Source organism: Nuphar pumila, chromosome 8 (genome assembly GCF_984573655.1).
Source record: "Nuphar pumila chromosome 8, dmNupPumi1.hap1.1, whole genome shotgun sequence".
Lineage (NCBI taxonomy): Eukaryota > Viridiplantae > Streptophyta > Magnoliopsida > Nymphaeales > Nymphaeaceae > Nuphar > Nuphar pumila.
Window position 1 is genome coordinate 125,293,592 of NC_143256.1, and position 24,167 is coordinate 125,317,758.

At 40.0% G+C, this 24,167-nt stretch overlaps 1 protein-coding gene across 3 annotated transcripts; it reads right to left on the bottom strand.

The window, feature by feature from the left end:
• Positions 1 to 444: 444 nt before the first annotated feature.
• Positions 445 to 23,982, bottom strand: LOC149830617 (PITH domain-containing protein At3g04780-like). Of its 3 annotated transcripts, XM_090015881.1 has the most exons (8): positions 23,596 to 23,693; positions 23,435 to 23,521; positions 23,244 to 23,367; positions 22,003 to 22,051; positions 21,835 to 21,892; positions 21,696 to 21,742; positions 21,509 to 21,586; positions 445 to 771 (listed from the first exon to the last, which is right to left on the bottom strand). In XM_090015881.1, the coding sequence occupies exons 1-8, from the start codon at positions 23,632 to 23,634 to the stop codon at positions 723 to 725; spliced, it is 531 nt and encodes a 176-aa protein (XP_089872007.1). In that variant the 5' UTR covers positions 23,635 to 23,693; the 3' UTR covers positions 445 to 722. The 3 variants fall into 3 exon arrangements, with proteins under 3 accessions (XP_089872007.1, XP_089872009.1, XP_089872008.1); XM_090015883.1 differs by lacking the exons at positions 445 to 771; positions 22,003 to 22,051 and having other exon boundaries at positions 21,530 to 21,586; positions 23,596 to 23,977; XM_090015882.1 differs by lacking the exons at positions 445 to 771; positions 21,509 to 21,586; positions 21,696 to 21,742; positions 21,835 to 21,892; positions 22,003 to 22,051 and adding an exon at positions 22,070 to 22,930 and having other exon boundaries at positions 23,596 to 23,982.
• Positions 23,983 to 24,167: the final 185 nt, after the last annotated feature.

Sequence of the window (24,167 nt, forward strand, 5' to 3'; positions counted from 1 at the left end):
TGCAACCACGTTCCACAATCTTTATTTTTCAGCCAGTAAATTATATCTGGATGGATTCGGACTTTTACTCTTTTGGATTTGAAATATATGGATCATATTTTGTCAGAACTGCACTCATACGCAGACGAAATCCAATCTGTTTAAACTTTTCAATGCAAAATACATGTTTGAGCCAATTCTTACAGTATCCGGCAGTACCACATAAAAATTCAGATTTGCGGATGAAGTTTTAGATATGGATTAGGATCAAAGCATGATCTAACATAATTCAATCCATTGGAACCCCTAGTCTGGGCTTTGACATGGAGTCCAGCAAGTAACAAGAGCTTAGCAGTCATGGTCTTTAATGAACAAAAAAGAAAAAACGGCAGCAGTGTTGATCCATCTTCTGAAAGTTGAGCTTCTCGTTTTGAAATCATTGTAACATGAATGACAAAGTCAATATAAATGATTGACAAGATGTCATATATAGTTCATGTGCAAGGACCTTAAAATATTTCTATCATTTCCAATAAAACACATTCCACAAGATCAAATTTAGACCAATATGAAAGAAGGCCAATTACATCAGTAAATGCATGTACCTAATATTCCACCTGACCAAACAAAGGTCAAAGTCATTAAACTGATCTTTTCTTTCTGAAACTTCACATCAGAAACGATATAATTGATTTTGGGGTATAATGGCAGTATAAATGATGCACGCTATTGAAAACTTGAAATCAGTGCTCTTCAATCTTCTTCAGCCCTTTCATGTCAGTTGTTTCCACCCTGAAGAAATCGCAAATGCAAGTTACATGGTGGCAAAATATGGTTTTGGAGAATCAGAAAAAGAAAAAAAAGTGTCTGCATGCGTGCACATGTGTGTATGCACGCGCACATTAAGTGAACATGTGATGCAGTCATCCCTTTATATGTATAAACTCCAGCAAGCCAATCAATATGTGCTACCCATAGCCCAATTGTGATATCCAAGTAAAAAATATGCTCCAGCTTAACAACCACAGGATGCCACACCTTGCCCCGGCAAGGCATCAAGCAGTCTCACTAGTGATGGATGGTGATTTCAACTAAGATCATGGCACTCACCAACCTGAGCACTGTGCACCTTGCAAGGGGGCAGCTCGATTTGTCCTGAGATGAAGGGACATCTTGAGTTCGAAACCCCAGGGGTGTTCCCATGCACAAATCGAAACATACTTTACACTGAAGGTGACGGAACAGGGCACGGTCAATGTTGTGCCTCTTGGCAACCCAAAAAATCAGTGGTTTCTCCCAGACGTGTGGGAGAAAAAAGAAGCCAAACATGCCACTCTGTTGATCAGGTGACAACTACACCAAGATAAAGAAATTGACATGCAGCATTTTTATTAGGATCTCGTCATGAATGTACCTAATGGTAACGGCCAAGGTTGCCAGACTAGGAAGCAGATGCGGGAAATGATACGGGGAAGCGGAAGTGATGCATTTTAAAATGTATAGGAAGCGGGAAGCGAAGAATAAAAAAACAATATGAGAATTGAATGAGAATAGAAATGAAATGCAAATAAAAGCTAAAATAAAAGTGACTATTCTAAAGTTTCATGATTTTTTATTGTAAGAATTAAATTTTTAACAAAGTCTAAAAATAATGACTGCCAAAGCACACGCAAGTGAATGAGAAGCGTGAGAGGAGACACATAAAAAACATAAAAAGTAGAGTGAGAAAACGTATAAGAATAGATGAAGCGTATGGAAAGCATAAGGAAAGCGTTGGAGAATCGAGATTCTCATCAAGTTTCGGAAGCGAGGAGTATCGCGCTTCCAAAGCGAGTTTCCAAGAAGCGGGCTTCCCACCTATCTAAGAAGCTTTCGGTAACTCTGGTTATGGCATCAAGGTTTCAAGTGCAAACTGTGCAATAAAAAAGGACTGTTCACAAATACATGTAATTTTTTTATCAACATTATCTTCATTAACGTCAAGCAAAAAGAACTCAAAAATCTACCAACACAGGAAAACAATGCAAGAGTAGGCAACTTTTGAACATAACCCACTTGGCCTATTTTGTGAATATACAATCTAATACCATACCAAAATCATCATTAATGCACCAATACTAAGCCTTTGCTGTGGGATCAGTTAATATCTCTTTATCTTATAGTAAGATAACCTTGTGATGCTGAAAATCAGTGAAAAGGTAAAATATCCTCCCTTAAGTTTGCTTTACCACATAAGCATTCGCTGCAAGCCTGCATCGCAATCAAACTAAAAAGATCTCAAGATCCCAAACAGGTCTCCAAGACCAAACAGTTATAGCTCTTTCAATTACTAGCACTCCATGGGACAATTGAATTGCTTTATTTAGATTTTTCTGAATAATGAAGTCACACCAGCAAGAGATGACCACATAACTCGACATAGATATCCTGCAATCTCAGTCATATTTCTAATCATGTATGCATGTAGCTTCAACAAATTAAATTTGTATCCAAATCTAAACAATTAGATGCAGCTCCTTCATATAACATAATAACTTGTTCATATCATTCCAATAGTCCATATGAAGATTAATATGATATTAACTCACAAGACCAAACATAATCTGATTATCCTCAAATATACATTATCTCATATTAGCATAACCCATCTACAACCTATGGTCTTCTTTCCAATGGGTAAATTTATAATTTTTCAAGTGTTAGCTTCTTTAAGAGCGTCTAATTCTATATACATATCTTTTATCCATTCAAGTAAATTTTTTGCTTCATTGTAACATGAGGGTTCAAAATATGAATGAATAGCTATAAGACATGCTTTATGTTTAGGAGAGAATGAGTCATAAGACACAAATTTATTTGGAACTCTTGAGGTTCGTTCAGATCTACGAATAGTGGTTTTTTCTGAAGGAATTTTTAATGCTTCATGGTTACTTTGATTTACACTTTCATTGGGTGTGTTTTGATTTCTTCTAGTGTATACTATTGGTTCAACTGTTGTTCTATTCTCAATAGGGGATTCTACATAAATATTTTCATCATTAGACAGTAGTTTAAATAAAAAAGAGTAATTAGAATTTGTCTTGCGACATATTTTCTTCAAATCCCACTTTCATTTTTAAACAAAGTTAACATTCCTTGAGACGAGAAGTTTAACATTTTTTATATCATGACATTTAAATCTTTTTTGTGTTTCAGAATAACCAATGAATGCACAGGAGATAGCCTTAGAAGATAGTTAAACTCCTTTATCATTTAAAACATAACATTTGCAACCAAAAATTCTCAAGTCTTTGATTGTCAAGTTGATATTTGAATAATTTTTCAAAAGGAATTTCATTGGCCAAAGTTTTTGAAGGCATCCTATTTATAAGATATATTGAAGTTAACGCAGCTTCAGCCCAAAGGTTTTTAGGAGCATTATTAGCAATAAGGAGAGTCCTTGTAGTTTCTATAATATGTATATGTTTCTTTCTGAAATTCTGTTTTGTTATGGGGTTCTAGGGCACAATCTTTGATGCAAAATTCCTTCGTTTTCTAAAAATTGTTTAAACTCATTTGACAAATATTCACCTCCAGAGTCAGTTCTGAGAATTTTGAGTTTACTTTCAAATTGATTTTTAATCATGTTATGGAACATTTTAAAGGTTGCAAACACATCAGATTTAAACTTAAGAAAGTAAATCCAACAATATCTAGTGAAGTCATCGATAAACACAACATAGTAGAAGAATCCTCCTTTAGAGGCTACGGGAGCAGGACCCCACACATCCGAATGAACTAATTTAAAAGGCATCGAAGAGTAAAAAGTTCTTTGACCATAAGGCAAGGCTGTCATTTTACCAAGTAAACATTCTTTTACATTCAAAATTATCTTTACAAAGATTCTTGGTAATAGGTACAAAATTTAATTTCCTTATATTTGGGTGTCCAAGTCTATGATGCCAAGTCCCTATATCTTTTGTTTGAGATCTCCTTGCCTAGAACCTTCCCCAATCAATTTCCCGGGCCGGCGGAAGTGATGCATTTTAAAATGTATAGGAAGCAAGAAGTGAAGAATAAAAAAACAATATGAGAATTGAATGAGAATAGAAATGAAATGCAAATAAAAGCTAAAATAAAAGTGACTATTCTAAAGTTTCATGATTTTTTATTGTAAGAATTAAATTTTTAACAAAGTCTAAAAATAATGACTGCCAAAGCACACGCAAGTGAATGAGAAGCGTGAGAGGAGACACATAAAAAACATAAAAAGTAGAGTGAGAAAACGTATAAGAATAGATGAAGCGTATGGAAAGCATAAGGAAAGCGTTGGAGAATCGAGATTCTCATCAAGTTTCGGAAGCGAGGAGTATCGCGCTTCCAAAGCGAGTTTCCAAGAAGCGGGCTTCCCACCTATCTAAGAAGCTTTCGGTAACTCTGGTTATGGCATCAAGGTTTCAAGTGCAAACTGTGCAATAAAAAAGGACTGTTCACAAATACATGTAATTTTTTTATCAACATTATCTTCATTAACGTCAAGCAAAAAGAACTCAAAAATCTACCAACACAGGAAAACAATGCAAGAGTAGGCAACTTTTAAACATAACCCACTTGGCCTACAAGCCTAATTTTGTGAATATACAATCTAATACCATACCAAAATCATCATTAATGCACCAATACTAAGCCTTTGCTGTGGGATCAGTTAATATCTCTTTATCTTATAGTAAGATAACCTTGTGATGCTGAAAATCAGTGAAAAGGTAAAATATCCTCCCTTAAGTTTGCTTTACCACATAAGCATTCGCTGCAAGCCTGCAGCACAATCAAACTAAAAAGATCTCAAGATCCCAAACAGGTCTCCAAGACCAAACAGTTATAGCTCTTTCAATTACTAGCACTCCATGGGACAATTGAATTGCTTTATTTAGATTTTTCTGAATAATGAAGTCACACCAGCAAGAGATGACCACATAACTCGACATAGATATCCTGCAATCTCAGTCATATTTCTAATCCTGTATGCATGTAGCTTCAACAAATTAAATTTGTATCCAAATCTAAACAATTAGATGCAGCTCCTTCATATAACATAATAACTTGTTCATATCATTCCAATAGTCCATATGAAGATTAATATGATATTAACTCACAAGACCAAACATAATCTGATTATCCTCAAATATACATTATCTCATGTTAGCATAACCCATCTACAACCTATGGTCTTCTTTCCAATGGGTAAATTTAGAATTTTTCAAGTGTTAGCTTCTTTAAGAGCGTCTAATTCTATATACATATCTTTTATCCATTCAGGTAAATTTTTTGCTTCATTGTAACATGAGGGTTCAAAATATGAATGAATAGCTATAAGACATGCTTTATGTTTAGGAGAGAATGAGTCATAAGACACAAATTTATTTGGAACTCTTGAGGTTCGTTCGGATCTACGAATAGTGGTTTGTTCTGAAGGAATTTCTAATGCTTCATGGTTACTTTGATTTACACTTTCATTGGGTGTGTTTTGATTTCTTCTAGTGTATACTATTGGTTCAACTGTTCTATTCTCAATAGGGGATTCTACATAAATATTTTCATCATTAGACAGTAGTTTAAATAAAAAAAAGTAATTAGAATTTATGTCTTGCGACATATTTTCTTCAAATCCACTTTCATTTTTAAACAAAGTTAACATTCCTTGAGACGAGAAGTTTAGCATCTTTTATATCATGACATTTAAATCTTTTTTGTGTTTCAGAATAACCAATGAATGCACAGGAGATAGCCTTAGAAGATAGTTAAACTCCTTTATCATTTAAAACATAACATTTGCAACCAAAAATTCTCAAGTCTTTGATTGTCAAGTTGATATTTGAATAATTTTTCAAAAGGAATTTCATTGGCCAAAGTTTTTGAAGGCATCCTATTTATAAGATATATTGAAGTTAACGCAGCTTCAGCCCAAAGGTTTTTAGGAGCATTATTAGCAATAAGGAGAGTCCTTGTAGTTTCTATAATATGTATATGTTTCTTTCTGAAATTCTGTTTTGTTATGGGGTTCTAGGGCACAATCTTTGATGCAAAATTCCTTCGTTTTCTAAAAATTGTTTAAACTCATTTGACAAATATTCACCTCCAGAGTCAGTTCTGAGAATTTTGAGTTTACTTTCAAATTGATTTTTAATCATGTTATGGAACATTTTAAAGGTTGCAAACACATCAGATTTAAACTTAAGAAAGTAAATCCAACAATATCTAGTGAAGTCATCGATAAACACAACATAGTAGAAGAATCCTCCTTTAAAGGCTACGGGAGCAGGACCCCACACATCCGAATAAACTAATTTAAAAGGCATCGAAGAGTAAAAAGTTCTTTGACCATAAGGCAAGGTTGTCATTTTACCAAGTAAACATTCTTTTACATTCAAAATTATCTTTACAAAGATTCTTGGTAATAGGTACAAAATTTAATTTCCTTATATTTGGGTGTCCAAGTCTATGATGCCAAGTCCCTATATCTTTTGTTTGAGATCTCCTTGCCTAGAACCTTCCCCAATCAATTTCCCGGACCGGCGATCCTGCACCCAACATTTATTTGATAAAAAAATGACATCACATCCATGGTCCGAGATTTCAGAAACTGAAAGTAGGTTAAGATGAAGTTTTAGTATAAGTCTTATTTTTGGAATATGAAATTTGTTGTATTTTGACAAATCATTTTCAAAAGTTCCAACACCATCTATTTTCAAGGCAGTGACATCGACAGTGAAAACAAATGATGTATTTGAATTAGGTTGACATTTAGATAAAATAGACCTGTGTGGGGTCATATGAAATGAAGCTCCTGAATCAAGAAGCCAAGAGCACGTACCAGGAGTAGAAGAGGATGCAATGGCCGCTCTTGAGGTAGATCCTTTAAGCAATGGTTGCAATGCTTCTGTCAGTTGAGATAATGATTTGGTGAGGTCTTTGAGATTCAGAGTATCCTCGTCTTGTTTTGATGGTGCAACGACAATACGTTTTTCTTGAGGCCTATATTTGTATCTAGGACATTGAGGCCTAATATGACTGGGCTCATTACAGTTATGGCAAATGATTTTTTATTCTCTTTTATTCTTACTAAAATGAGGAGGTTTATATGGCTTGATATAATCATGGTTTTAAAACTCGCTGAGTCAACTCGTTGACTCGGCTCGGCCCTCCAACGAGTCAACCCGGCAAGGCAAACTCGGCTTGCCAAGACTCGACCTGACTCGGCTTGACTCGGCCTGACTCGGGTGAGTTCTGGGATGTTTGAAATTTGATTTTTTATTTGAGTTGAAACAAACATGGGACGAAGTACGGTTGTTACATACAGAACATATGTTTTGTCTGTTATGTTTTAAGGGTCTGTCCAATCTTGGACAAGCAATCAGACAGACCCTTAGGGTCTCTTGTGAGTGTATCCTTAGTGGTCCTTGTGTTGGCTGATTTGGTGGACTGATGTGCTCATTGGATTTGTGGTATGTGTGCTCTTGGATCTTCCATGTGTGTGTGTGTTAACTTCGTAACAGGTACTAGGTATCACTATCATAGCATAATCAACTATAATATTCATCATGTATTATCAGAAGCATAAAATTAAGGAACTAAGTATATGTTGAAAACTGGTAATTGGCCTTGTGGTAGCCAGTAGCTAGAAGTCACTCAAGAGAGGATTCGTAACGTTTCCATAAATTTCTACCAATAAGACAAATGTCAACAGAGCTTCACATAAGTTCTTGATTGCTTGACAATGCACAAAACCATCAAAATACAAAAATCCCGCTAATTCATAAGAAACAACATTAGGAGCCAGTGTTCATAGGGAAAAGAGTTTTAGCTCTGTTTGGGAGTGAACAACCAAGATTTTATATGCTGCATCTCTTTCGAGAATTTTTGTCATGCCACTTAATTTCATATTTTTCAACTTACACCATAGTTATTCTTCAACTTACTCCATAGTCCTTTGTCTAAAAAAGAAATTTGAAGGCTATTTAGCAGGCTATCCTAGAGGTTTTTGCTACAACATTAGTTGCTTTTAATGACCTTTGTTCATTTGTCAAGGATGTACATTTATATATGGTCACATGGACAACAAAAAGAACACATGGCATGCCATTGTTGTTCAATTTTTCATTAAGAATACTGTATAAGGGGGCATGACACAAGGGTAACTGGTAAGTTGGGAATATTCCTGTGAGATAGTATGGCAGAGATCAGCCTATGCATTTTTCAATGCTACTGCTCTCTATGAATGGTTTAACTAGAAAATGACAAACCCAGGAAGTAATACAAGCAAAAACCAAGCTAATTTAGTTGATGCCAATTGTTATCAGTTCAAACGCAACCTAAGAAAGAGTCGCATCTCTCTCCCAGTTTCAGTGATTACATGCCTTAACACAACCCAAGGATCTCTTGTTTACTGAAAAACATGGTTTGAGACAAATTATAAATTGTTTTTCTTTTAAATTCAAAAGTTAACAAAACCCGGTCCGAGTTGACCCGCCGAGTCACGAGTCGAGTCCCGAGTCACGGGTTTTAAAACCTTGGATATAATGTCCTGGTTTGGATGCGACAAGTGCGCAATCCTCTTCTTGTTTATTGCTAGAAGTAGCAAGTACACTAATATTCTTACTCATGTTTAGCCTAGTTTCTTCTCCAGTAAGTTTAGTGAGAATCTCATGAATAGGAGGAGGTGATGAAGATGATAGCAAAGAAGCCCTTGTTTGTTCAAACTCGGGTCTCAAACCATATAGAAAAGCGAAGAGTCTATCTTCTTCAACTTGAACTCTTCGCATTTCTATACACTTCCCTTCCCATTTGGGTTCAAAATGGGCAAGTTGGGTCCAAATGGAGGATAACTCCATAAAATAATCTCTTACATTCTTATCTCCTTGTTTGATATTTCTAACTTTTTCTTTGAGATAATACTTGTGAGCCATATCTTTTTCGGTAAACATACATCTAAGATATTCTCATGCTTCATTAGCCTTTTTGCAACATAAAAGGTTTGAGGCAATTTTTGTCTAAACTCCACTTAGCATCCATGAAAGAATTTTGGCATTTTTCATGTCTCATTCATCTAATTTTTTGTAGTATTCTTCCATAGCTTTATCCCTTTCTTCAAGACTAGTCTCCACACCATTTTCACCTAATGTAATTTTGAGAGTAGGTTCAAGAATAGTACCTCTTACGAAACCCCACAAACCTTGACCTTTTATGAATGTCTCCAAGTGTCCCGCCCAAATGTTATAGTTGCTTCCTTCAAGTTTGAATGGGGGAATAAAGTTGGAGTTGCTTGTATTGTGTGGAAAAAATTCACCCATGATAAATCACAAAGAAAGAAGAGAGTCACTACCACGAACGAGAGCAAGCATGTTTTACGAGGCAACCCACCAATACACGGTTGATCATAAACCAAGCTCTAATACCATGAAAAGAGACTTACAAATAATCAAGTTTTCAAATAACTTGACAATACATACATTCATCGAATACGCTAGAACAAAAATAGCATGTAAATGTTTCACAACACAAATGTAAAAGAGTGCATAAAAAGCACTTCAATCTGAATATAATTGAAAGGGAGAACCCTCTACAAAAAGTGAATTACAATGGGCACAAATGGCCTTATTTATAGATTACATGTTCTCTTGAAAGAGCTGTTGGGCTATTCCCAACAGCTCTTTGTCAACAGTCAAATATTGACTGTTGACTGTACATTGACAGCCAGTCAGACTGTACAGTGACAGTCATTATGACTGTTAAGAAAAAGACAAAAAAGGAATAAAAAGAAATAAAACAAAAATACAGAAAAATAAATATTACAAAGATATACGTATATACTTTAAATATATATTTATATACATATATGTATATATACATATACGTACTCTTGTATTACGAAGAGTATATATATATATATATATATATATATATATATATATATATATATATATATATATATATATATATATATTCCAGTATATACATATATATGTTATTTTCTAACAGTCACATGGGTGCGGGTGCGGGTGCGGGTGCGGGTGTGGGTGCGGCACTTCCAAAAAACCCGGGTGCGGGGTGCGGCAAAATATATATATATATATATATATATATATATATATATATATATATATATATATATATATAGTCCAAAAGTTGGACATAAATGACCCTGGGTGCGTTGACTGCACCTAGGGTCAGGTTGACCGCATCGGGTGCGGGTGCGGCACCTAGTTGGAGAATCCCTGTGACATATAGGGCAAAAAAAAATTTCTTGGCAAATTTTTTTTTTAAGTCTGAAAAATTGGACCAAAATGAACCTAGGTGCGTTGACCGCACCCGGTGCCGCACCCGCGTCGCGTCGACGTGGGTGCGGCACCCTGCTAGCCGAATCCCTGTGACATAGATGACGAGATTCACCAAAACAGTCAGGTCTGGCTGCAACAACATGAAGGGCTATTGAAAGGTGAAACAAAATCAGAGCAGGTGAGTGGTTGACTCAACCTCACTACAAATGAAGCAAACAATCCATCTTAACATTTGCACCTCAACTTGAAACACACTGTGTTCATGTTGCACATGCATTGCCAAACAATCACACCATGAAAGTGCTGGTATATCCAAATCTAAAATGCCTGCTAACCCAAAAAGCCACACACCTGACACCACCTATCAGTAGCACAACAGTAGATTGCCCGAACTTCATCCATCTAGCATCAATCCAAATATGATATCTTCGTTGAACTTACCATCATGAAGCACAATAGAGTTTTAAGTACTAAAACATACTGACTTGCAATGGTATTCTCCTTACAACATTTTTGTTTATGTTCTACCTTAAGCCCCTCCGCTCTAAGTTATTTTGCAATGAATCCATCAATTGTTTCATCTTCCCCCATCTAGCTACAATGGTGCGATCATTTCCAAATCAACAACCATACATTGAAGCTGTCTCCCTTCATCCATAAATAACTTTGGTAAGCTGTCCCTCTTCATCCATAAATAACCTTGGCAAACATATTAGTGCTGACACAAGTATGTACTTGCACTCTCTCTCTCCATCTCCCTATATATATATATATATATATATATATATATATATATATATATATATATATATATCAATGTTGTGAAAAGCGTTGTAGTGTAGCGTAGCGCTCCACCAAAAACTGAAGCGAGGCCTCAGAATTTTTTTCTCTAACTTTAAAAAACCTTTAAAAATAACTACAAAAACAAATAAATAATAGAAATGCTTTATTAATAAAGTAACAATCATTAAGAAACAGAAAATTATAAATACAACAACAACAACGCCTTCATCCTAAAACAATTGGGGTCGGCGATATGAACCAAAAAAGAAAATCATTTTGGGTCTTCCACATGAATCCTTCTCCTCCAATCATTTCTATCCAATGCCATGTCCTCGGTAAGGTTCAAAGCATTCATATCCTTTCCTATCATCTCCATCCATGTCTTCCTAGGCCTACCCCGACCTCTTTTAACTAATATATTTTCCCATTTCTCCATCCTTCTAACTGGAGCATCATTAGGCCTTCGCCGAATATGTCCAAACCACCGTAAACGATTCTCTCTCATCTTATTTATAAATAAATAGCGAAATTAACATTTTTTTTCTTCTACTGCAGAAAATTGCAAATATAAATAGTTTTGTTTCTTTTTTTCTTTCTTTTTGTCTCTATCTCTCTCTCTCTCTTTCTTTTTCTTTCTTTTTCTTTCTTTTTCTTTCTTTCTTCCGTTCTTCCTTCCTTTCTTTCTTTTTCTTTTTTTCTTCCTTTCTTCCTTCCTTCCTTTTCTTTCTTCCTTCCTTCCTTCCTTCCTTCCTTCTTTTTCTTTCTTTCTTTCTTTCTTTCTTTCTTTTCTTTTCTTTTTTTTTCTTTTTTTTCTTTGTTGCGCTATTTACCTGAGCCTCAGCGCAGAGGGCCTCACCTCAAGGCGAGGCACACTATTTATGCCTTGAGGTGCGTTTTTTATAATTATGGTAATATATATATATATATATATATATATATATATATATATATATATATATATATATATATATATATATATATATATACGGGGGATAGCATTTGCAAACCTCGTGGGTAAGGAACCCCCTAGTTGGAACTCATAGGGGAGGTTGTTTTGACCAAATCTCACCTCATGGATGTGTTCAGCGTGGTCAAAATAGTAAAGATCAATCCTTGGATCATACCTTTTCAATGTAAAAATATGTTTTTTTATTAGGTTTGAAAGTATGATACATTATAGGCCATTGATTTTTCAACCCTCGTAAAATTTGACATATACATTAGAAAAACATGATCCAAAGGCCAGTTTTTTCTAAACTTAATATGTAGATCACATCTGGGGTCAGGTGTGCAAAAAAATGAAAAAAAAAATTAAAACGTTACATTTTTACAATAGGGGGTTCATTACGGACGAGAGTAGCAAATATTACGCCTAGTAAAAAAAACATTTTTTTCAACTTTTTGGCAACATTTTTGGATCCAACCTTATAAATGTGATGTACATAGTTTGTTTAGTAGAAAATGTGTATTAGATCATGTATTTGCAACATATAAGCAGGTTTTCCAACGGCTTCAAAAATCATCAGCCCATGATGTGCCAAATTTTCAAGAATTAAAAATCATATTTTTACATAAAAAAATATGACCTAAGGTGTGTTTCCTAGCAAACAAAACATGTTGGAACACATCTATAAGGTCAGATTGAGTGGACGCATCTTACATCTATGATTTCCCAACTAGATTGTACATATTGTAGACAATAGCAAATATTTATCTTATATATATATATATATATGCCTGTTCAACAAAGCCATAAGTTTTGGTATTTAGGGTCTATATTACAATAGAATGGTAGATATAAAGAAGATATAATTAATAGGATTAGTGTCAGCTGGGTTAAATGGATACTAGTTTAAACTTAGCAACACCTGATTTAGCAGCATCAAACTCATTGTGAATTGAAATAGAAGAAATGACAAAAGGCATGAGAGTAACAACTAACAAGTAATCATTACACTAGTTATTGAATGAATGTTCCTGACCCATTGATGCAGTCCACGTTGGAGGAGAGAAAATAATGGCCCACCGTGAATCGATGTGGCTGAACTTCTTTATTAAACTCAGAAATGTTCAATAAGCAATAGGAAAATGCAATAAACAGGGAAAAATGTAAAGGAAAAACAGCAAGCAAGTAAAAGAATAGGAAAAACTGCAGGAAAGAAAGACGGCTGGAGCTTTTCAGTAATCTCTGCCTTCACGCAACCCTAGGCAGGGCCTTTTAAAGGTTGTTTACTGGACCGGGTCGTGGGTCTAGATTTGGATCCGACCCACGATCTGGGTCAGTCTCTATTTGCAGCTGGTTCTGGGACGTGCGAGCTCCACCACGCCGGACGTAGGTGCGCAGGGGTACCTCCCTGCGTCGTGGCTCCGTCCCTGCAAGTGAGTCATATGCGCGGGGTCCTTCATCTGCCCTTTGTGGCGGATCGGGTGGCACGATGGACCCAATCGGGTCCTGCCCTGCATCATTCTCCCCTGGTTGGGAAGAAGTCGGCTCTGTCGACTTGTTGTTGCCACAGGAAGCATATAGATCAGTCACGTTGAAAATAGGGGAAATATGCCAATCATCGGGCAGCTCAAGGAGGTAAGCATTCGAACCCAATCACTGAAGGATCCTAAAAGGGCCATACTTCTTAGGACTTAATTTGCTATAGGTGCCTACAGGAAAACGCTCTGGACACAGATACACCCAGACAAGTTGACCGACCTCGAAATGGACATCACGACGACCCTGATCTACGAAAGCTTTGTAGGTTTCATAGCTTTCAACAAGTTTGGCCCGGACTTGTCTGTGAATGTCACGCATATATTCAACGGCATCAAAGGCATCCGGAGCTGGAGCTGAGAGATCTGACACAAGGGCTAGGTCAACGACATGGGTGGGAGACCGACCATAGACTACCTGGAACGAAGATTTACCAGTAGAACAGTTAATGGAGTTGTTATAGGCGAACTCGGCTTGGGGCAATACGAGATCCCAAGTTTTGACATTTTCGCCCACTAGGCTCCGTAACAAATTTCCTAAGGTGCAGTTCACAACTTCGGTTTGGCCATCAGTCTGGGGGTGGTACGCACTACTGAACTGAAGCTTAGTTTTCAACAGGTCCCATAACGATTTCCAAAAGTGGCTCATAAAACGCGGGTCGCGATCGGAAGTGATTGTGTGAGGTAGACCGTGGAAACGGGCAACATCCTTGAAATAATATGAGGCGACTAAAGAGGCATCGGTGGTGCGCTTGCACGGGACAAAGATAGCCATTTTGGAGAACCGGTCAACAACTACTAAAATTGAATCAAAACGACGCGGTGTGCGGGGAAGGCCCACGATAAAATCCATGGATACATGCTCCCATGGCCGTTCAGGAATGGGTAACGGGGTATACAGACCACTATTCTGACGATGCCCCTTGGACACTTGACACACATGACAGCCTTGGATGAACTTGACAACATCTTTGCGCATTTTGGGCCAAAAGTATCGTTCATCTAAGAGAGCGAACGTCTTATCATGCCCTGCTAACCCTCCTTCATGTAATTCAGAAATCAACTGAAGTCTAAGGGAGAAGTTGGGCACACATAATTGGTTACCACGGAAGAGGTAACCATTATGAATACAAAAACGGGGGTCGAGGGTGCGATCGGAAGAAATGCACCCTTCCCAGACTTTGTGAAAATCAGGGTCCGTAGGGTATAACTCTTTGCATTGTTCAAAACCAATGACCTGCACTGACATAGTCATCAGAAGGTTGTTCTTCCTACTTAGAGCGTCAGCCACCTTGTTCAGGGTACCAGATTGATGCCGAAGCGAAAAGGTGTACTCTTGCAAGAAGCTGACCCACTTGGCATGACGAGCACTTAACTTCTTTTGACTGTTCAGATACTTCAAAGCCTCATGGTCCGCGTACAAGACAAATTCCTTATAAATGAGATAATGTCTCCAATAACGAAGGGCTTGTACAACGGCATAGAACTCAACATCGTAAGTGGAGTGTTGGCACCTGGCCTGAGTCAGCTTCTCACTAAAGAAGGCAACGGGCCTACGATTCTGACTCAAGACGGCGCCAATCCCTACTTTAGAGGCATCACATTCAACTTCAAAGACTGCACTAAAATCTTGGAGAGCTAAGACAGGAGCACTGGTCATTTTGTCTTTGATGATCGTAAAGGCTTTGCTAGCCGCGGGCGTCCAATGAAAACTAGTACCTTTCAGGCACTCTGTGATGGGAGCCATAAGGGTACTAAAATTTCTCACGAAACGTCGGTAAAAAGTGGCTAACCCATGGAAACTACGGATCTCTCCTATAGTCTTTGGGGTAGGCCAATCGACAATTGCGCGGACTTTTGCGGGGTCGGCCTTGACGCCATCAGATGACACAATAAACCCTAAGAACACGACACTGGACGTCATAAACTCATACTTCTTGGCATTGGCATACAATTTTTCCTTTCTCAAAATATCTAAGACTTGACGCAGGTGACTCAAATGCTCGGACAATGAGGAACTATAGATCAAAATGTCGTCAAAGTAGACAACAACAAACTTCCCAATACACGGACGCAAGACCTGGGTCATCATGTTCATAAAGGTACTTGGGGCATTAGATAACCCAAACGGCATGACTAGCCACTCATACAATCCATCACGCGTCTTGAATGCCGTTTTCCACTCGTCCCCTTCGCGTATACAAATCTGGTGATACCCGATAACATATCAAACATATCATCCAAACGAGGAATGGGAAAACGGTATTTGACGGTGATGCGATTGATCGCACGACTATCGACACACATGCGCATGGACCCATCTTTCTTAGGAGTAAGTAAGGCGGGAACGGCACAAGGGCTAACACTCTCGCGAATGAAACCCTTTTGCAGCAAGTCCTGAACCTGTCTTAATAACTCCGTATGCTCAGTGGGGTTCATGCGATATGCGGGAAGATTGGGTAGACTCGACCCTGGAACAAAGTCAATGGCATGCTGAACTACCCTTGCCGAAGGTAATCCATCAGGTAGTTCATCCGGCATAATGTCGCAGAACTCCTCTAGAAGAGGGGCAACGTCCGCGGGAATGGACACTGACGAACTCATCACTGGCTTTGCCACTAGGGCATAACAATAACCATCTTCCTGACAATGGTTCAGGAAAAGCCGGTACGAGAGGCCTGCGATTCGGGGAACTTGCTCAGGTTTGTCAACAGTGGGGAAACCAGTCTCCTTGATAGGTAGAAGGACTATCCTATGGCCATTAAAGACAAAAGAGTATGTGTTCTTGCGGCCATCGTGAGTTGTCTGGCGATCGAACTGCCAGGAACGTCCCAAAAGAATGTGACACGCGTGCATAGGGGCTACATCACACCACACCTCATCGTGGTAGTGTTCCCCCATGGAAAACCGGACTAGGCATCGCTGAGTGATGGGAACCTCATTTCCTTTCTTGAACCAGGTCATCTTATAGGGTTGGGACAACTTTTCGGTGTTAAGTTTCAAGGTAGACACCACACTCTCAGACACCATGTTCTCACAAGCTCCGGTATCAATGATGACATCACAAGCGTGCCCCTCACAGTTGCACCGGGTCCTAAAAATGTTATTCCTTAGCCATTTCGATGGGGCCGATTCTCGGGGTGTGGTCAACACATGACGGATGGACAACAAACTTTCGACGTTGCCGTCGAACTCTATAACTCCCCTCTCATCCTCAATCTCAACTAATGAATTGTCATCACTATCACTCTCACTTGCGGACTCGACAATTCCTTCAACCAGATGGGTGTTCTTGCTCACGGTCGGACACTTGGACGCGACATGTCCTAACTCTTGACACCTAAAACAACGAAGGGTCGACTCACTAGGTTTGGCTTTGGACCGGGTGTGGAAAGCTGGGCCTGACTGGTCAGGTTTGCTAAGGTCTGTTCTAGGTTTCGAATCACTAGGGGAGCTTGCTCCCCTGGTTGGGAAACTCGGCTTGGGTCGGCTGGTGGGCTCACTACAGGTTGTCCGATATTCCTGCCGCCGCTTCAGCTTGTCCTCGATGTTCATGGCATAACTGTTGGCTTGATCTAATGTCTCCACTGTGACACAACTAAAATCATCAGAGATAGCAGGGCGGAGACCCGAAATGTACCTCGTGACCTGCTGACGAGTTGTTTCCTCGATCTGCACACGCAGGGAAAGACGATGGAACTCCGCGGTGTACTCTGCTACAGTTCGGGAACCTTGGCGCAGGGTCAGGTATTCCTTGTAGGCTCGCTCGGCGTGATCCGAAGGCACGAACTTTGACTGCATCAGTCTTTGCATTTCCTCCCACGACTGTACGCGCTCTAATCCCTGCCGCTCCCTTGATCGTTGTAGCTCCACCCACCATGTCTGTGCTAGGCCTCTCAATCGCGTAGAAGCTAACGAGACACGACGATGTTCAGCAACTGTGTGATAATCGAAGAAGAACTGCACTGCATAAGACCAATCGAAAAACTGCTCCGCGTCGAATCGTCCCGCAAACTCCGGAAGATCCAGTTTCACGCCATAAGTGGAGGAGTGGTCTGGTGCTCTCTGTTGTCGCGGCTCCACCATTCCGGCAGGATGCTCGTTCCAGAAAAGGTCGTCGTCCCATGCTGCCTCATTGTCTGTAGGGCGGTATTGCTCGCCGGGATGTTGGTGCTGTCGAACTCTCCCTATGGGGGGGTCGGCGGTCAGGGCGCGTCGGTTCCTGCTGACATTGCCTCGGTCTGGTTTGCCCGGGGGCGGGCACCATCTGCGGCCGGTATTGTGGTACTGGAATGACGGGAAGGCCAATGTAGGGGGGAGGGTTCGGGTGAGTTTCTGGTTCCTCGCGGGTAGAATTGCTATAATATGGTTGTGGGTTAGGAGTATGGTGTTGGGCTGGAGGCTGAGTTGGGTTCTGGGTCAAGGTTGGGTAAACAGGTGGGTATGGGTATGGGTATGGGTATGGTGCCTGGTAGTTATATGGATGGGTTGATTCGCCCGATGGGATATGGATCAGGCCCGCTCCTACACTACTCGTCGGACCCAGATATGAGTGGGTTGGATCGAGGTTCGAGTTGTGGGGATAAGAAGCTTGGTTTGAACTTGATCCCCGATCCATAGCATTATGGGTCTGGTTTTGACTCGGCTCAAATCCAAACTGGAGCTCCGTCCGGGTCCGATATGGGTTAGGGTCGATCTGGGGTATATGTTGAGGGTCGGAACTAATGGGTTGGTTCTGGCTCGGGGCTGCCCGCGAACCGGAACCAACTAGGTAGGCTGGGTAAGGGGTGTCTAGACCCAAACCCGTTCCCTGAGACCCAATGGTTGGTCCCAGCGAAACAGGCCTGGGTCCCATTGCATTACAAACTGGATTGGGTCCTCTTGGATCTGGCCCAATCAACAAAGGTTCGCCAACTCCAGCTCGCAGGGATGCGGCTACAGAGCCTCCCCGTGTGGGGTCGGGGAAGAAATGTATGTCTCTCCCAAGCTGGGCTGATAGGACCGGGCCAGCAGTAGGGTCCAGCGTGACGCTGGGTCCCTGCCGACTCAGCTCACTCTGCGACACAGCCCGAGCGAGGCCCTGCCACGATCTCGGGCCCGCAGGTGGACCCAGCGCAACACTGGGGCCCTGCAGGCTCGGGCTGACCCTCAGCGCAATTGCTGTTGCGCCTGGCCACGCACCCTGGCCTGCAGGTGGACCCAACGTACCGCTGGGGCCCTGCAGGCTCGGGTCCACCTGTGAAACAGGCGCAGTCACCCGTTGTCGGGAGTGGGGTGCTCTTACCAGGGCATCGTTGTTCGCCGGGATCCCCTGGTGCTGTCGAGAGATGCCCGGACCATACATGGATGCTGGAACTGCTGGGAAGGTCGGTCCTCGTTGTAGGGGTATCGGCTTGGATGATTCAGCCCCCTGGGGGTTCAGATTTGCAGACACACCATCAGCAAAGTCTGCATCTGGTACTGCGCACGGCCCCTTGCGCGACTCGAGTGTTGTCAAACGATTATCCATCCCATCCAGCCTTTTCGATAGGCCTGCAACATCCCGGGTCACACGCAACACATTCTCTTGTATTTTCGTCAACACCTCCATGACACGCAACATTGGATCTTCGTTGTTCGCCTCCTCACGCACTTCGCCTTGTACCGGATCGGTTCCCTCCTCAAGAGCCATACCGCTGATGAAGGTGGAACGCCCGCTCTGATACCACTTTGATGCAGTCCACGTTGGAGGAGGAGAGAAAATAATGGCCCACCGTGAATCGGTGTGGCTGAACTTCTTTATTAAACTCAGAAATGTTCAATAAGCAATAGGAAAATGCAATAAACAGGGAAAAATGTAAAGGAAAAACAGCAAACAGGTAAAAGAATAGGAAAAACTGCAGGAAAGAAAGACGGCTGGAGCTTTTCAGTAATCTCTGCCTTCACGCAACCCTAGGCAGGGCCTTTTAAAGGTTGTTTACTGGACCGGGTCGTGGGTCCAGATTTAGATCCGACCCACGATCCGGGTCAGTCTCTATTTGCAGAAGGTTCTGGGGCGTGCGAGCTCCACCACGCCTGACGTAGGTGCGCAGGGGTACCTCCCTACGTCGTGGCTCCGTCCCTGCAAGTGAGTCATATGCGCGGGGTCCTTCATCTGCCCTTTGTGGCGGATCGGGTGGCACGATGGACCCAATCGGGTCCTGCCCTGCATCACCCATCCATATTTAAAGTCGAGCAACTCAAATATTATTTTCTCAACCTTGACAAAAAGTCCAACTATGATCTCCAAATATGAAACACATAATTACTAGATAGAATAGACTTGGATTATGTCATATGTATATAGATTAGAGTTGTCAGTCGAGGAAACGGGAGCGGGAAGCGATTCGGTAAGCGGAAGCAGGAAGCGAGGAACTTCCAAAATTTTAAGAAGCAGGATGACTTAGAAGCGAACTAGGAATCGTCTCGAAAACGACCTAAGAAGCGAACTGAAAGCGACCTAGGAAGCGAGGGAGAAGCGAGCTTCCCCTAAATGGGAAGCGCACTTCCCATTTTTTTTAGCGCTTCCCAACACGTTTCGGAAGCGCCACGTTATGCGCTTCAGAAATGTGCTTCCCCATGTCCTATGGTGCTTCCGATAACCCTGATGTAGATTATTTGAATAATAATCCACTCCACATCATGTACAAAGGATTCACAGTCCTAGCGGCCCTAGAAGAACCATCTGGGAAGATAAGCCTTGCTATGGGAAGAAACGAGGCTAGATTCCGAGCTGGTAATGATTCATTTTCTGGCCTAGCAAATAAAGCTTAACTCAGTGCAGCTCTATTAGATATAGATCACATGATAGACACTATCTAGTGTGTAGAAGTGTTTGAATGGATCCTACAAGGGAGACAACAATAAAATAGCCCAATAGGTCGTACAACAGCTGCGATGCCCATAATGTGGTACCACCACAGAAGAAAAGAAACAAACTAGAAAGAAGAACCTAATTGTCAGTGTGATCTACTCAGAAATATTGACCTTCTGATACAGTGAAATCGGTCATTTGTTTATAAGATTTCAGCAACGTTGTGAAAAGCGTTGTGGTATAGCGAAGCACTCCACCAAAAACTGAAGCGAGACGTAAGGCGTAAGCCTCAGAGTTTTTTTTCTTTAACATTAAAAAAAACTTTAAAAATATCTACAAATACAAATAAATAATAGAAATGCTTTATTGATAAAGTAACAATCAATAAAAAACAGAAAATTACAAATAAATAGCAAAATTAACACTCTTTCTTCTTTTTTATAGAAAATTGCAAATATAAATAATTTTCTTTCTTTTTGTCTCTCTATCTCTCTCTCTCTTTCTTTTTTTCTTTCTTTTTTTCTTTCTTTCTTCCTTTATTCCTTCCTTCCTTTTCTTTCTTTCTTTCTCTTTCCTTCCTTCCATTTCTTTCTTTTTTTTTTCTTTCTTTCCTTTCTTTTTTTTCTTTGTTGCGCTATTTACCTGCATCTCAAGGCGCAGAGGGCCTCGCATCAAGGTGAGGCACGCTATTTGCGTCTTGAGGCACGTTTTTGATAACTATGGATTTCAGAAATATTAACCTTCTGATATACTGAAATCAGTCATTCGTTTATAACATTGGACTCCATGTAATAAAACAAAAGAAAAGAAAGTAAATATGTACTAGACATATGGATCTTTCCAAAATGATTGAAGCTACACAACTCACTTCGTACTTTCCTCTTTTTTGAAACAGTCTACTTTCACTCGAATACCAAATCAAAGAGGATACAGGATAAAAGCACAAAACATAAAATGATCTGGTATAGCATTAGAAAATGCCCAAAATAAATTAGAAAGAAGAGTCAAAGAAGGCTATATGTATCAAGTATCAACAAAAACAAGAATTAGACTTACACAATAAGTTCAAGAGAATGCATCACTGAACTAAAGGCAGAAAATAAAGTATGGAATCACTTACGTCATTCCATGAAGCACAAGCTTTTGAACTTTGGTGATGTCCTCACCACTTTGGTTATTCTCAATAAAAATGGTTAAGCTGCGCAATTGTTCAATCTAATTAGGCTAATCTGTAATCTCATCCATGTTACCGACAACATCTCCAAAAGAAATATATGGTCTATCATTCCAACACAGCTAATCCGCACCTGCGCACACTCTGAAATTTGACATATTTTAAAATGATTGGCTTTCCCTGCAAATCAAAGAAACAAAAAGAGGGTAAGCTACACACGATATGGCCTTACTTTTAAAATACATGATGCCAAGTCTGATACATTATCTTACTTTAAGATGATCAGGGGACAAAATAGCCGTGTCACTGGAAGGAAAGTCATTGACATTGCTGCAAAATATTCAGTCAAAACATTACGACCTCAGAATCACTGGTAGCAAGATCTATCAGCATGAGATAGAGATCTTTCATTAATTATCACATCAAGAAACAAAACACACCTAAAGCCCATATTCTCCTTGTTGGTGAAGAACTTCACCAGTCTGGGACCTGTTCACGAAGCCCATGGTTGATCTTACACAGAACAGTGCATAAGAAATATAACACATTGAGAAAAACATTTGGAAACATCTAGTATTAGGAGAATCAGAAAGCTGTTCCACACAGTTTCAGGCAAAATAATAACAAGAATAGATATTATCTTACTGCTTAGCTTCCTTTGTTGAGACTGAAAAGGTAAAAGAAGATGAAACAGAAAAGATACGCAAGTGACAGCAGGTATAGCTTCAAGGATTTTGTCATGCAAAAAAAATGTAGCATTATGCAAAACCGAACATTGAAGACTTGAATAAGGGACACCCTAATCCATAACATGTAAAATCACAACGTGCATGCTCTGCAGCTGCTCAGATATGCAAAATGTATAATCCATGTGGAAAGCTGACACACCAGATATAAAGTCTTCTTTATTGCACCTGTCTCACTATGTTTTAGGCTCTTTTATTTGATGGTCAGATTCATGATGCGTACTGGGTTTTTTTCCATCATCCACACATATTTCCACACAGCCTCACAATCAAACAGGTTATAGGTGGCCCAGACAAGAAGTGCAACCCTTTCAGAATCCTAACTACCCAGTTTTGTAGCAAAATTTGTTCAAGCTTGCCAACTAATAATGCATGAAGTATGAATAGTTTTTAAAGGAAACACCTTCATGTAACTAGCAGATAACACATGAAATGCACAAAGTATATGAAGACAAAGCCTGGCCTTTCTAATATTAACATTGACTTCACCAAGTTTCTGCATGCGTAGACCAAGAACAGATCAAGAAGCCATGAAGACAAATCATTATCTTTCCTTCATCATAAAATACACTTTCCCTGAACACAGTTGTAAGCACAATCGAAACATCTGGAAGACTGGAATCTGTACATTGAATGCAGTTCTATTACCAAATAGACCCTATGATTTAAAGGAATCAAAGTGCATTCTTAAATATATAATGGAGTTAAAAAGAATTCACTCGACCTTCCATACAATACAAATTAAAATCAATTAATCATTTGGATGGATGATGACCATCATCATAATCAAATCGATCAAGCTTTACGCCAAACAACACAACAAGAAAAACGAGATCAGAACAAGGAAAGAAATAAAGAAAGAAAAACGCAATTCCAGAGGGGGAATAGAAGAATGTGCAGAAAGACCAATAAAGAAGAGAACCCAGATCCCGTACCATCCTCTTCTGGCCCTTTGATGATGAGAGAGTGCAACTTGATGACTTGCTTGAAAGGGATGTAAATCAGAAGCTGCTCGTCCGCATCACTCTCCAGATATAATTCATCAACCTCCCTGTATTCCTAGCACCCAATTCGAAAAACCCAACAAATAAGCAACACCCACATTAGAGAGAGAGAGAGAGATTACTTGTTTGAGCGCGTTGACTAGAGAGTGAGAGGTGTTCTGATTCAGGCATTCGACCCCGCTCCAATCCACGAAATCCAACAAATCAACCTACAGAAAATGAAAAAACTTAGTGAGAGAGACCCATCGATTTGTAGCAAAGGAGATGAGAAGAAGGCCCTCACCTGACTCCTTTGGGTTGCAGTGGTGGTCTCGAAGGACATGGCGGACGAGGGAAGGGGAGGGGAGATGCAGAATAGAGAGAGAGAGAGAGAGAGAATCTTTTCCCTCGCTTTTCTATGGAACCCTTCACACGTTCTCTCAAGCCACAACGCCTCGGACATGGGGCCGGAATCCAGATTCCTAGATCCGATCCGAATAGAGAACAGGTTTGGAGTCGTGTTTAATTTCTGTCGATTGCATACGATTCCAGACGTGGGTCCAACATGTGGGCATGGATCAGAATGGTCAGCGAGCAGGGACGTAAACGGTTTTGATTTGCATCAGATGTAACCAATAGCAGATCCGACCTTTTGATCAGATATTGGTTAAATGGATTCGGATTCGGATGGCAAAAATCTTATACCAAATCTGGTTTTTTACATGTAATTGGACTCAGATATCTTAGTGTTGGTAGAAAAAATTCAAAATCAGATCCGCATATCATTATAATCGCTTAATGGTTTTGGCTTACCAAATCTAACTAAATGGAGTCGGATTCAGTAGGATATCGGATAAAATCTGATCCACCGACATT